Source organism: the organism of the source record quoted next, unplaced genomic scaffold, assembly GCF_019419815.1.
Source record: "Pyrus x bretschneideri cultivar Hongxiangsu unplaced genomic scaffold, Pyrus_bretschneideri_v1 Contig102, whole genome shotgun sequence".
Classification (NCBI taxonomy): Eukaryota; Viridiplantae; Streptophyta; class Magnoliopsida; order Rosales; family Rosaceae; genus Pyrus; species Pyrus x bretschneideri.
In genome coordinates, this window is record NW_025999394.1 from 217,429 (window position 1) to 231,708 (window position 14,280).

At 36.0% G+C, this 14,280-nt stretch overlaps 3 protein-coding genes across 4 annotated transcripts; 1 reads left to right on the top strand and 2 right to left on the bottom strand.

Moving 5' to 3' along the window:
- Positions 1–444: 444 nt before the first annotated feature.
- LOC125470802 (E3 ubiquitin-protein ligase At4g11680-like) lies at positions 445–4,518 on the top strand. 2 transcript variants are annotated; one of them, XM_048570452.1, is made up of 5 exons: positions 445–1,447; positions 1,996–2,115; positions 2,232–2,364; positions 3,440–3,601; positions 3,691–4,263. In XM_048570452.1, exons 1-5 carry the CDS (start codon positions 924–926, stop codon positions 3,850–3,852), a joined length of 1,101 nt encoding a protein of 366 aa, XP_048426409.1. In that variant the 5' UTR covers positions 445–923; the 3' UTR covers positions 3,853–4,263. The 2 variants fall into 2 exon arrangements, with proteins under 2 accessions (XP_048426409.1, XP_048426400.1); XM_048570443.1 differs by having other exon boundaries at positions 454–1,447; positions 4,222–4,518.
- A 2,921-nt stretch (positions 4,519–7,439) lies between these two features.
- LOC125470684 (BON1-associated protein 2-like) lies at positions 7,440–8,444 on the bottom strand. Its single transcript, XM_048570032.1, has one exon. The coding sequence runs from the start codon at positions 8,216–8,218 to the stop codon at positions 7,682–7,684; it is 537 nt and encodes a 178-aa protein (XP_048425989.1). The 5' UTR covers positions 8,219–8,444; the 3' UTR covers positions 7,440–7,681.
- Positions 8,445–11,276: 2,832 nt separating this feature from the next.
- On the bottom strand, positions 11,277–12,369 carry LOC125470806 (BON1-associated protein 2-like). Its single transcript, XM_048570460.1, has one exon. The coding sequence runs from the start codon at positions 12,032–12,034 to the stop codon at positions 11,498–11,500; it is 537 nt and encodes a 178-aa protein (XP_048426417.1). The 5' UTR covers positions 12,035–12,369; the 3' UTR covers positions 11,277–11,497.
- Positions 12,370–14,280: the final 1,911 nt, after the last annotated feature.

Here is a 14,280-nt window from a genome sequence, read left to right on the forward strand (position 1 = left end):
AAATGTGCGAGTTTAATTTGAAATTTGTCTTAAATTTGTACGCTTTTTACATTTGTTAAAATTTAAATACATTATTTGAACTATCACATTTACAAAAAACGCGCGTTAAGTTTACGTGGCATCTTAAGTTTGAATGTGTCCGACCATTAGAGCAATATTAACGCGGACGATTGATTGCAGTATTTAATTGTTAAAAAAAATGCGTGAATTTACATAGCGTTGGAAATTTGAATACATATGACCGTTAGAGCCATATCGACGCAAACGATTGATTGCAGTACTCAAATGTTCAATAAAACGCGCGAATTTACGTAGCGCCGAAAATTTGAATACATGTGACTCAATTGATCAATGAAAGGGGTGAGGATTTTCTTTCTTGCCAACAAATGCTACGAAATTTATTTGCCAAATAAGTATTGCTTGGGAATTGCTCTCAAAGGAAATATGAACTGAAACGCACAAGCCCAACCAGCATGACTAGAACTGCAAATTTGAAAGAAACAGAAGCTTACAGACTTCAAATTTGAAAAGAACAAGAGATAAGAACAAAAGCAGTTTTAGTCCCAAACAAAACCTCCATCAATTCAGCCTGAAAAATTCCAAAATCCTACTGCAGAAACCCAACTCAGCTGCCACTCTGCACCAGCAACTCCTCTTTAAAACCCTCTCTCTCTCTCTCTCTCTTCCCCCTCCCTCGAATGCTTCATTTAAACCTTCAGCTATCTCTCTCTAGACTCCAGAACCCATTTTGATTCCCCCAAACCCAATTTCCAGCTCCCAAAAAGATCTCACCTTTACCCTTCAAATTGTTCAATCCAATGGATCACAGCAACCCAAATAAATAAATTTGAGTCCGACCCCTTGAAAATCACAAACCCAATTGCTGAAATCAAACCGTTTCGAAAGCCCTTTGATTTATCGTGATGAATTCTGTAGACACTCACCCACTCATCGGCTACTCAATCGGCGACGAGCTCTTCCAAAACCGGCGGCTCATGCGCCACGGTCCGCCACCGTTGCGGGGCGCGATGCGAATCCTTTCGCGCGTCAGCGGGCGCCGAATGAGGCTGCGCGAGCCGTCGGTTCGGGTCCGGGAGAACGCGTTGGAGGAGCTGGAAGAGCGGCAGAACTTCTGGGCTTACTCGGAGCCCGCCATAATTCTGGACCTGCTGTGGAATTTGGTTTTCGTGATTGTTGGGTTCACTGTGCTGGGGCTGAGCGTGGAGGAGAAGCCCTTGGTGCCTATGAGGGTTTGGGTTGTTGGGTACATTTTGCTGTGTGTTGTTCATGTTGGGTGTGTGGTTGCGCAGTATCGGAGGAGGCGCGAGGAGGGCGAGGCGGGTTCGGGTGAGGTGGGTTGGGGGAGTATTGGGAGTGAGAGTTCGGCGTCGGGGGGTAATGTTGGGGGTTATGGGGGTGAGCATGGTCTGGCTGATGATGATACAAGGTAAACAATTTTGGAGATTATAATTATTATTCTCAACTGTTTGTAGAAATTAGGATTAAAAGTACACACATCAATGACTTTATGATGTAGAAGTTTGAATTTTGATTCAAATGTTGCATGTATGATCAATTTTTTTTTAAAGTATGCATTTATGCATGTGTTGTGATAATGTTATAAGGAATAGTGGATAGGAAATTTCGTGTTCATTGGTTTAGTACAACGGAAATGGGAAGTATGGTTTCTAAGTCAGTATAAGAGGGTGAGCGTTTTTCGAATTGTGGAGTAGTATTGCTGTTCATATATAGTTGCTCATTTGGCAAGCTTTTTAGCTTTTTTTTTTTAAATTAGTTCAATTCTGTTCTCTATTTAGATATGTACAATCGAGCAGGGTGTGCATTCTACGATGTCCTTTATCTGATAACTAAAGTCAGTCTGTTTTCAATTTTGCGGTGCATTTGTTGTGAATGTGATATTCTCCGCTTAGAACTAATCTTGTGTGGCTCTATCCCATGAAGTATATTTAACTATCTTCATTTTTTGTGCAACAGTGTCACCACGAGTCTGGAGTCAGCCATTAGCATGTTTTCATTTATATGGTGGAGCATTGGCTTCTACTGGGTGCTTAATGGCGGCCAGACTTTGCTATCCAGTTCACCTCGCCTTTACTGGTTACGATTGAACTGTTTTTACTCTGAAGTGGTTTCTTTTGAGTGATTGTCTTGAATGTGTGTGCGTGTGTGTCCGCACGTGTTTGAACTGTATACACTCTGCTCTTTTCTTGCAGGCTCTGTGTTTCATTTCTAGTTTTTGATGTCACCTTCATCATTGTATGTGTTGCTGCTTCATGTCTTGTCGGAATTGCAATCTGCTGCTTCCTTCCATGCATAATTGGAATCTTATGTGCTGTGACAGATCAGGTAGACCTCCATAAGGATTGTATGCAAGCTTTAGTTTATTGTCTAGAAAGAGTCAGCTTCATATAATCTTTCCTCTGATCATGTGACTTGAGCTGAATTAAAAATTTTTTGCTCTCATCTAAGCTTAAAATTCATGCTGTACGTGATTATATGATATACCTCTACATAGAGAATAAACAAAATGATACAGCATATTCAGTGATAATAGGAAGTTAGTAGATCTCGTCAATGCACGTGTCATGCACATTATGTACAAATATGGAAATATGTGAATGGAAACCAATGATACTTGACTATGCGGTGATTGGCCAATAGGATAATAGATTTGCTGGTCATTGTTGTGTTTTGTATGTTTGTGGTTTCTTATATTATTAGACAAAGTGTGAGAGCATCTCCGGTACTAAATGGAGATGTATAGGCACATTTAGACCTCTTGTTCCAATGGGAGTTGTATTTGGGCTATAAAACCAGCAACTAGCCGACAAATGTATAAATAGTTGCAAATTTGCATCTGTTTTGAGTCGTACTTTGGAGGGCCCCACGAACAAAAACAAGTTCAAGAATGAGTGAAACGTGTGAAGCCAAGAGAAAGGAAAAATAAAGGGCAGTAATTACTTTCTTGATTTGACACTAAACGGCTGGGATTAAATTCCCAATATTACATCCTGTAAGTGCATCCAACCCACTGGAGGAAAAACCACTAGAGATGCAATTTTGGATGTAAAATGTGATTTTACATCCCAAATTTGCATCTCCCCATTGGACACGCTCTGATACATGTGAAGGCTGCTGACTCGTAATCTCATTCGATATTTATAAGGAATTCTTACCTGTTGATGACTTCATTCTCTCCTTCAATTTCATCACGAACCAGATGTGAACTCCCTATTTAAGTTGAAGCATTAGATCTCATGCTTTCTATTTTATGCCAATGTTTGAGTTCGAGTTTTCTGTAGAGACAATTAATTTGAATGAGGTGTCCTTACACTTTCCTATCTTGCACTAGTGAATTAATTCGATTCTACTCAATCATATATGTAGTTATATAACTTCATACGACTTCTGGATGAAACAGGATGGGGCAACAGAAGAAGAGATTGATGGATTGCCAAAGTTCAAATTCAGGAGGGTAGGTGACTCAGAGAAAGTTAATGGTGAGGTCCAAGCTTTTGAAGGATTCATGGTCGAATGTGACACCAATGCACCAACTGAGCGTCCTATTTCCCTGGTTGATGCTGTAAGTTTCCTTGTGCCCTTATATCAGATCCCTACCGCGTCCTAATTGGCTTATACTTATAGTTGTATTCTGTTGTGTAATTTTGGCAGCTCATGCACCATATCTACCATAGCTGGTCCAGTAATAGGATTGTTGGTGCCATAGCTTTTCGTTCCAAACTTCTTTTGGATTTTGTTGATAGTCCTTCCCTTACAATCCCCCTCCCTTTCCAATTTCTTATAAAAGAGCATTTCACTAATTTACTCCCTTAATCTGCTGCTGATTTCACCCCTTGAAACCCCACTGCCGATTTTCACCCCAAACTTTTATATCGGCCAGTCCCCATCGCCCCTACCTTCATGTTTACCCACATTCCGTCCCCATTTTTTGTCCAAAAATGTCACATGCCGGTCATTTAATGTGAAGTTTTCAATAAAAAGTTAGATGAAACACGGGGAACATGATCGTAGGTGGGAAACCGGCCATATACAATAGTTTTGGGTGAAACCATGCAAATCTTGTCTCTGGATCTCTAATGTGCTCCCAAGTGATCATTTGACGTTTGATTTGGCAATTCATCACTGTGAAAAAGTATACGACTAGAAGGCCCTCGTGACATGAATATTTTTCGTAAATTGCAGGAATGCTGCATCTGCCTTTCTGTCTACGAGAATGGAGCAGAACTACGCGAGCTTCCTTGCCTTCATCACTTTCACTGCACTTGCATAGACAAATGGTTACATATCAATGCTATCTGCCCTATGTGTAAGTTCAACATTTTGAAGCCTCATGACCGACGTGAAATCGGGCAAGTGTAAACGGGATCAAATATATCGATATTAGGGAAACCGAAATCGATATGTTATGTGTATTAAGTTAGTGTAAACTAACTTGTTATAATGCTAAATAAGAAAATAAAATATATGGTGCTTAATTAATGCGTGGGGGATTATTTTTCATGAAGGATTAGGCATTAAACAAAAAGATTTGGGTAAACATTCAAGTAGACATTTTTATGTTTAAAAGAAAATTGGATGGGTCCCTAAATTTTAGTGTAATTCGAGCTTTGGTCCATTAATTAAAACTTCATGAGCGTTGATCTTTTAACTTATCACATTGTAAGGCAATGGGTTTTTTGGGTAGATTTGTTAAAACTTTCATTTCCTATTTTTCGTTTAAACTTTATATTCAGAATGAAAGTTTTAATGGTTTTACTTGAAAGAACAATTATTCATGAAATTTGAGCTCATGGACCAAAACTTCTATTGGGCCACAAAAGGTAGCTAGTAAATCAACGACGAATGGGAAAGTATTGTTAGAAAGTGGCAAACTGTCTAGGTGGTTAAGGGCATCTTTTTCAACTCATTGCGATCCGGGTTCAAATCCTCTCCTATCCCCCTCTAGTGTAGATTAGTATTTTGTTTGGTCAAACATAGTGTAGGTTAGTACAGAATATTGTTTGCATTGAGAAACAACCAATGGGAGAAGCTCACATGGCTGAACATGATAAGCTTGGAGTATCGCTATATGGATGTTCCGTCGTTTACATTGACATGTTTCTCCCAACCCTTGGTGCTTGTTTCTTGGAGAGTCCTCTCTCTAGGGAGGGTAATTCAAACCGTTAAACCCGATAATCGTAGATAACTGTTCGAATAAAACGAATTTTGGATGAAAATTCGATTATATTTTGGATATGAGGAAAAACTGGAAATATTATTCGGTGATAGTTTCGATATGGTTATAGGGTTCCCAATCCATATCCGTTTCCAAAACTAACCCGAATAGTACATATTATATATAATATGATTTATATTATGATAATATAATACTATATTTACCGAATCCATTACCTGGAGAATTACAAGCTTTGCATTTAATTTGTGGGAAAGTTCAAAAGTTTTGAATCAAAACTAATGAGAATTCAATGCTGCTTATGGAAGAGATCAAAGATCAGCCAATATCATCAATGTATATAATATCTTATAATGACAAAATTAGTATCTATCATGTTATAATGCGTTAATTAAATGAATATATTTTTGGTATCGACGAAGATAGAAATAACCGATAACCGATAAGAAATCTATTTCCCGATAGATATGATTATGGATCATCACCGATAGTTAATTTGTAATTATAAATATAGTTAATTTTCGTAGTTACGGTATAGATATAATATTTCCGTTTTATTTGTTGCCATTCCAATCGCTTTTCCCTCTTGTTTATTTAACAATGACGCAAAGCATATGACTTTTCGGTAAAGTCAAAGCTGGTCTGCGTTACTGGACCGCCGCCGCTGGCGGCTGGCTGTTTCAAATTTCAACGGTAAAAACTTGTTGATTCCTCCGCCTTGTAAATAGTATTATTATTATATATACTAGCATTTGTTTATACATTTTATGTATGAACACATATTTTTTTAGAAAATGAGATGGAGAGAGGGAGAAAGAGAGAACCTGGGGGAGTGGTAGGTTTCTGCTTCTGAGTTATTTTTTTATTTATTTTTTATTTTTAATATTGAAGATATTTTAACATCACCGATAGGTGAGATTTCAATAAAAAAAAGTAAAATTTGAACCTGTGAAATTACATTATTATCCAACATTTTTTTGATTAATAGAAGACTAATTTGTTTTTTCATCTACTTTTGATTGACAAAAAATATTTCATTAATTAATAGAGATATACACCACCGGCAGCCGCTGCTGCCACATTGTAAATGCGTTGTGTAAGCATAAAAATAGAAGAAAAGGTGGACGGTGATATTGTAATTTATATGTCAATTTTCAGGATTAGACAATTTGGACTGCATGAAATTTGTATTGACCATCATCACAGAATTGCCTATACCTTAAGTCAATCGCAATAGTTTTTTTAGTTTATTTTATCTATATATATATAAAATGAGCATCCTAAAATGATGAAACATTCAAAATACCATAAATTGCCCTTTAAAAATTTCATAAATTACAATTGAACCAAAAGAAGCTAAAGTATTTAACCATATTTTTATTTTGAATGCATTTAATATTTAAAATTAAAAAAAAAACAAAAACAAAACCTCCCACGTTAGTGGGTGGTTTCATGTCTTTAATTCATTTTTTTTAAAATAATTTTTTAAAAATATGTAAATTAATTATTTAAATAAAAAAATATAAAAAGATCAATTGCCACACTCAATAGTAATATTTATTATTTGAAAGAGATAGGTTCGAAGTTGTGACATCTTTCAATGACTTGGATGAAAAATACCTCCCGACTAAATTAATTCATTAATAATTAATTTGATTTGGTTAAGCGGTTTAGCAGATATTCTTCAGTTTTCAAACATGTTCCAAATTCATATTACTACTAATAATCAATGTTTACGTAGACTAAAGAGAAGTAATGAGGAAATTAGGAGAGAAAAAACCAAGTATGAAATGAGATCAATCTAATTTACCATTTTCAAGTAGTAGACTACATACTAAGATTATAGTAGGAAATTTGCATAATCTTTTATTTCATTCACGAAAAAACCAACAATGGTTTAATTGAATTCGATGCAGTGTAGGTCTCACAGCTCCCTATTTTTCTAAATAATTGCGAATTCCTTCCTTGAAGGCTCTCTCTCTCTCTCTCTCTATATATATATATGAGGGAAATAAACTTCTTTTAGTCAAAAGGAAAACAATCAAGTATTGTAATTTGTAACAATGAATTCAATGATTGCATAAAATTTTCTTCAAGAACACAAAAGTCATTGAGTTTGCATTCTCATTAACCAGAGAGTAAAATTAGGTAGATCAATTTTTTAGATTACATTTGTAAATTATTATGTGTTACTAATAAAAATAAGCACATTAATCAACACTACTAATTCAGTCATCAACAAACACGCTATATAATTTATAAAATATAATTTAAATAAATGGTCTCTCGAACACTACTCTTAATGAGAAAAATCTAAATCCTCTAATATTTACACACAAAATTGTGAGTGGGACTCAAAAGAAAAAGAAGTTTGCACGGAAGTAAGCGCAATAACGTTCGAGCTTCCATACAATCGACCATACTTAATGAGATAATGTTTTGTTGTCGTTGGTTTCTGCAGGTGAATCTTCAATAATTTTTCTGATAAGCACCGTACCAAACGGGAACTCCTATCGCAACGCCGCCGCCAGAATTATTGTTCCCAGCCGCCGGAAACCCCATTTTCGAGTGAGACGACGTCGTTGAACTTGAGCAAGCGTACATCTCCGGAACCTTCATTCTCACAGAAATATTAATAATCCCATTCCTCTCCCCCATGTGATTCCTCAGCCTGTAACTCAAAAAATGCAAGTAACCCTCCGGCACGTACCCACCTACAAAATCAGACGCCGGGATCGACGCCGTCCCGATCGTCCTGACGCCGTACGACGTCTTGCATTGGACCTCCACCGTGATGGACCTCGAGTGAGTTGGCATGTCGAGCACGAGCTTCTCGTTCCATCGAGGGTAGGAGCCGCCTTCAGTTTCCATTTCCGTGGTGCGAAACTGACTGTTGGTGTCGGTCCGGACGGTGACGGAGGCGTTTTTCTTGATGGGTTTTCGATCTAATTTCAGATTCTCGGCGGAGATGACCGTGATCTCGAGCGTCCGGGAACTGGCTGCCATGGTGGATGAAGAGTGCGCGTTGAGAGGAACTAGGTGTGGGCGGGGAGGGGTTATATTGGAATAGGGGATGGGATTGTCTGCCCTCCGCTAACCATCCCTTTTCCATCCCATTATATTTGAACGGTTACGGTTAAGGCATAGTAATATTTTATATTAATTTTTTTTTATAAATATATTAAAATAAAAAGTAATATAAATATAAAATAATAACGTAATTTAATCGTAACCATTTAAATAGAAGAGGATGGTAAGTAGAGGACAGACAATTCCATCGTGGAGTAGGAGCGTTGAGGGAAGGGTGCGAGAAAGGAGAGAGCAACAGCCACGTTTCTTCTGTGGAATCCGAACTGGACTATTATACAAAAATACGCGCCGTATTTTGAATGGATAAGAAAGTGAGTGGCACAAGTGCAATTTGCATTCCTATTTGGGTTTGGGTGGTTTCCAAGTTGACTTTTGGGACTTTAAATGGGTTATGAGTTTTCTAAGAGATAAACTTTTTGGTATTTATATATGTATGTATAAGTTAGTGTAAATTAATTAACTTGTTGTAACTGCTAAATAAGAACGTATGGTAGATGGTAACAATGCTCAATGTGTGGAGGATTATGTTTCATGAAGTATTAGGCATAAGTAGACAATTTTTTTATAAGAGTTAAATTAGGAGTAGTCGCTCACTTGTGTTGGTGTGAGTATCAACATGATTTTTTTTTTTTCCGGATAATTTTGTTAGAGACATCTGTCTACGCATCATTGGTGTATGTTTCATGGTAAGGCTGGTACAAATCTACAACATTTTGACAAAGGAACGTGATCCTAACTATATCATTTTTGTGAGGATCCTAAAAATCAGTGCATATTTTCCATTTAACAATTATCATACAATTAAAAATAATTTTAAATTTTTTATTTAAAATTAAACATAAACGATCGAGATGAATTGATCTATAACATCATGACAAAGAGAATCCATGGCAGATTCTCATCCTTTGAGAAAGGATTATGCCGGGGACATGTGGACTGCAAGGGTATTTTATTACCATTGGGTGGGTGCGGGGCAGCCTGGCGGCACATCGTAAATGTAAATGCGTTGTGTAAGCATAAAAATTAGGGGTGGGTTCAAAAAACCGAAAACCGAAAAAAAACCGACAACCGAACCGGACCGAGGTTGAAAAAAACCGAACCGAACCGAATCTGACCAGTTCGGTTTCGATTTTTGAGGCTCGGAAACCGAACCGAACCGAATCGATATATATATATATATAATTTTTTTGAATATTTATAAATAGTTTAGTCATACAATCATAACAAAACAGAACCTGTTGCCAAGTTGGTTTCAATGAAACTTTACAAGTTGGAGGCATGGGTTCGAACCCTCATGCCTCTAGGATTTGTGAGGTTATTTTTAATTTTTTAATCTTTTTAACAAAACCCTTAAACCTTTATTGCATTTGATTTTGTTAGATTATTTTAAATAACATTTTAATTAGTATCTTTTCTTTTATTATTTCTATGTAGAAATGGCAAGCGGAAGTTCAAAAAAAGGTGATATGTTGCCCCCTAGGCCACCCAAGCGTTAGCAAGCAAATTGTCGTTGAAAAAGTACGTGGATCACTCTCATTGTGGGGCACTTGAGTTGAAAGTTGAAATTTGGAATGTTTATTTTAGTCTTTTAGATGTGGAATACTTGAACTTTGATGTTTATTTTAAGTTTGGACTTTTGGAAGATTTAAACTTTGATGTTTATTTAACTTTGGACTTTGGAACACTTGATTATAATTAAACTTTGAATTGAATGTTTATTTTCATTGTCTTTGAGTTGAGACTATGATTATATTAGAAATTTGGAATGCTTATTTTGAGTCTTGACGATTATGTTGAAATAGGACTTATTACAAAATGGATGCAAGTTGTTTTCATATACTTTTTTTAAGCTACTTGGGGAAAAAAGCAAAAAAAAAAAAAAAAAAAAAAAAAAAAAAAAACCGAACCGGGCCGAAACCGAACCGAATACAAACTGAACCGAACACAAACCGATAGAAAACCGAACCGAACGGAATCGAACCCACCCCTAATAAAAATAGAAGAAAAGGTGGACGGTGATATTGTAATTTACATGTCAATTTTCAAGATTAGACAATTTGGACTGCATGAAATTTGTATTGACCATCATCACAGAATTGCCTATACCTTAAGTCAATCGCAATAGTTTTTTTAGTTTATTTTATCTATATATATAAAATGAGCATCCTAAAATGATGAAACATTAAAAAAACCACGTTAGTGGGTGGTTTCATGTCTTTAATTCATTTCTTTTTTTTTTAATAATTTTTAAAAAATATGTAAATTAATTATTTAAATAAAAAAATATAAAAAGATCAATTGCCACACTCAATAGTAATATTTATTATTTGAAAGAGATAGCTTCGAAGTTGTAACATCTTTCAATGACTTGGATGAAAAATACCTCCCAACTAAATTAATTCATTAATAATTAGTTTGATTTGGTTAAGCGGTTTAGCAGATATTCTTCAGTTTTCAAACATGTTCCAAATTCATATTACTACTAATAATCAATGTTTACGTAGACTAAAGAGAAGTAATGAGGAAATTAGGAGAGAAAAAACCAAGTATGAGATGAGATCAATCTAATTTACCATTTTCAAGTACTAGACTACATACTAAGATTATAGTAGGAAATTTGCATAATCTTTTATTTCGTTCACGCAAAAACCAACAATGGTTTAATTGAATTCGATGCAGTGTAGGTCTCACAGCTTCCTATTTTTCTAAATAATTGCGAATTCCTCCCTTGAAGGCTCTATATATATATATGAGGGAAATAAACTTCTTTTAGTCAAAAGGAAAACAATCAAGTATTGTAATTTGTAACAATGAATTCAATGATTGCATAAAATTTTCTTCAAGAACACAAAAGTCATTGAGTTTGCATTCTCATTAACCAGAGAGTAAAATTAGGTAGATCAATTTTTTAGATTACATTTGTAAATTATTATGTGTTACTAATAAAACTAAGCACATTAATCAACACTGCTAATTCAGTCATCAACAAACACGCTATATAATTTAAATAAATGGTCTCTTTAACACTATGAGAAAAATCTAAATCCTCTAATATTTACACACAAAATTGTGAGTGGGACTCAAAAGAAAAAGAAGTTTGCATAGAACTAAGCGCAATAACGTTCGAGCTTTCACACAATCGACCATGCTTAATGAGATAATGTTTTGTTGTCGTTGGTTTCTGCAGGTGAATCTTCAATAATTTTTCTGATAAGCACCGTACCAAACGGGAACTCCTATCGCAACGCCGCCGCCAGAATTATTGTTCCCAGCCGCCGGAAACCCCATTTTCGAGTGAGACGACGTCGTTGAACTTGAGCAAGCGTACATCTCCGGAACCTTCATTCTCACAGAAATATTAATAATCCCATTCCTCTCCCCCATGTGATCCCTCAGCCTGTAACTCAAAAAATGCAAGTAACCCTCCGGCACGTACCCACCTACAAAATCAGACGCCGGGATCGACGCCGTCCCGATCGTCCTGACGCCGTACGACGTCTTGCATTGGACCTCCACCGTGATGAACCTCGAGTGAGTTGGCATGTCGAGCACGAGCTTCTCGTTCCATCGAGGGTAGGAGCCGCCTTCAGTTTCCATTTCCGTGGTGCGAAACTGACTGTTGGTGTCGGTCCGGACGGTGACGGAGGCGTTTTTCTTGATGGGTTTTCGATCTAATTTCAGATTTTCGGCGGAGATGACCGTGATCTCGAGCGTCCGGGAACTGGCTGCCATGGTGGATGAAGAGTGCGCGTTGAGAGGAACTAGGTGTGGGCGGGGAGGGGTTATATTGGAATAGGGGATGGGATTGTCTGCCCTCCGCTAACCATCCCTTTTCCATCCTATTATATTTGAACGGTTACGTTAAGGCATAATAATATTTTATATTAATTTTTTTTATAAATATATTAAGATAAAAAGTAATATAAATATAAAATAATGACGTAATTTAATCGTAACCATTTAAATAGAAGAGGATGGTAAGTAGAGGGCAGACAATTCCATCGTGGAGTAGGAGCGTTGAGGGAAGGGTGCAAGAAAGGAGAGAGCAACAGCCACGTTTCTTCTGTGGAATCCGAACTGGACTATTATACAAAAATACGCGCCGTATTTTGAATGGATAAGAAAGTGAGTGGCACAAGTGCAATTTGCATTCCTATTTGGGTTTGGGTGGTTTCCAAGTTGACTTTTGGGACTTTAAATGGGTTATGAGTTTTCTAAGAGATAAACTTTTTTGTATTTATATATGTATGTATAAGTTAGTGTAAATTAATTAACTTGTTGTAACTGCTAAATAAGAACGTATGGTAGATGGTAACAATGCTCAATGTGTGGAGGATTATGTTTCATGAAGTATTAGGCATAAGTAGACAATTTTTTTAAAAGAGTTAAATTAGGAGTAGTCGCTCACTTGTGTTGGTGTGAGTATCAACATGATTTTTTTTTTTTTCCCGAATAATTTTGTTAGAGACATCTGTCTACGCATCATTGGTGTAGGTTTCATGGTAAGGCTGCTACAAATCTACAACATTTTGACAAAGGAACGTGATCCTAACTATATCCTTTTTGTGAGAATTCTAAAAATCAGTGCATATTTTTCATTTAACAATTATCATACAACTAAAAATAATTTTAAATTTTTTATTTAAAATTAAACATAAATGATCTATAACATCATGACAAAGAGAATCCATGGCAGATTCTCATCCTTTGACAAAGGATTATGCCGGGGACATGTGGACCGCAACGGTATTTTATTACCATTGGGTGGGTGCGGGGCAGTCTGGCGGCACATCGTAAATGTGTTGTGTAAGCATAAAAGTCAAGAAAAAGGTGCGGGCGTAGCTGTATATGTCATTTTCAAGATTTCGGCTGCACGAGATGTGCATTGACTTTATAATCAGAGAGAAAGAGAGTTGCCTGGTGTCGTGTTTCATACAACATGAATTTTTTTTGGTTCCTGTCCTTGTGCGCACTTTGGATTCTTTGTGAAAAACAAGCGGCTATGCACAAATTGCGGCTCCACTTTGGATTATTTTTCAACAACTTCATAATTCTTATGACTTGATAATATAAATTATTTTGGAGAATAAGATATTACATTCTCGCATGACAAAATAAATATACGAGAGAGACTTTATTTTTAAAAATTTATCGAGATTTTATGTAATAAAATTTAACGCTTGGTAAAAAGTAATTAAGGGCATCTTCAAAGAAAAAAAATACAAATTAGAGATGCAAAAATTATATTTACATTCCATTTTACATTTTTTGCATATGCAAATGAAGAATCTACTTCAATGAGAATGTAAATTTGTGATCCCAATTAATTTTCTTTCTTTGATTAGTGGGGGACCTACACTAAAAATGTAAAGTTGTGAATGACAATGAATGATGTATTGGATTACTTGTTTTGTAAGCCACTTGTTTGTCGAGTTGTTAACAACTTAAGTAATCTGATAGTACTAATAAAATAAGGATTATGGAGTCTTATCCTTTGCAATTGACCTAAAGAAATCTGATGGATTTTGCGACTTTCGTAGCTGTTAATAGGCCGGCTAATAAGGAACCCCAATGATATATAAATACTAGATTAAATCCCTGCTTCCATATGTTGAATTCCTCAGAATACTAAAACCTATTCATATAGTAGAGGGATATTTTGGAGTATTGGAAGGATAAGGCAACCTTTGTGAACTCATCTTTTGTCATCTGGAAGAGTCATGTTTTCGTATTCTACAAATAAGTTCAATATATTTAGTTCATCTCTATTTTATATTGATTTGATTTGTTCGTGATCCTAATGTCTTATTGTTGTGATTTCAGAATATATCTTACATGTGGTATCAGAGCCGCATAACAAGCTTAGGATATGATATAAAGGTATAAGCAAAATTGTTTATTGAAGATGATTCACTTACTAAAGAAAATTTGCTTATCGTTTTGGTTGGATGCCTTCTACAGTTCCATCTCATGAAAAT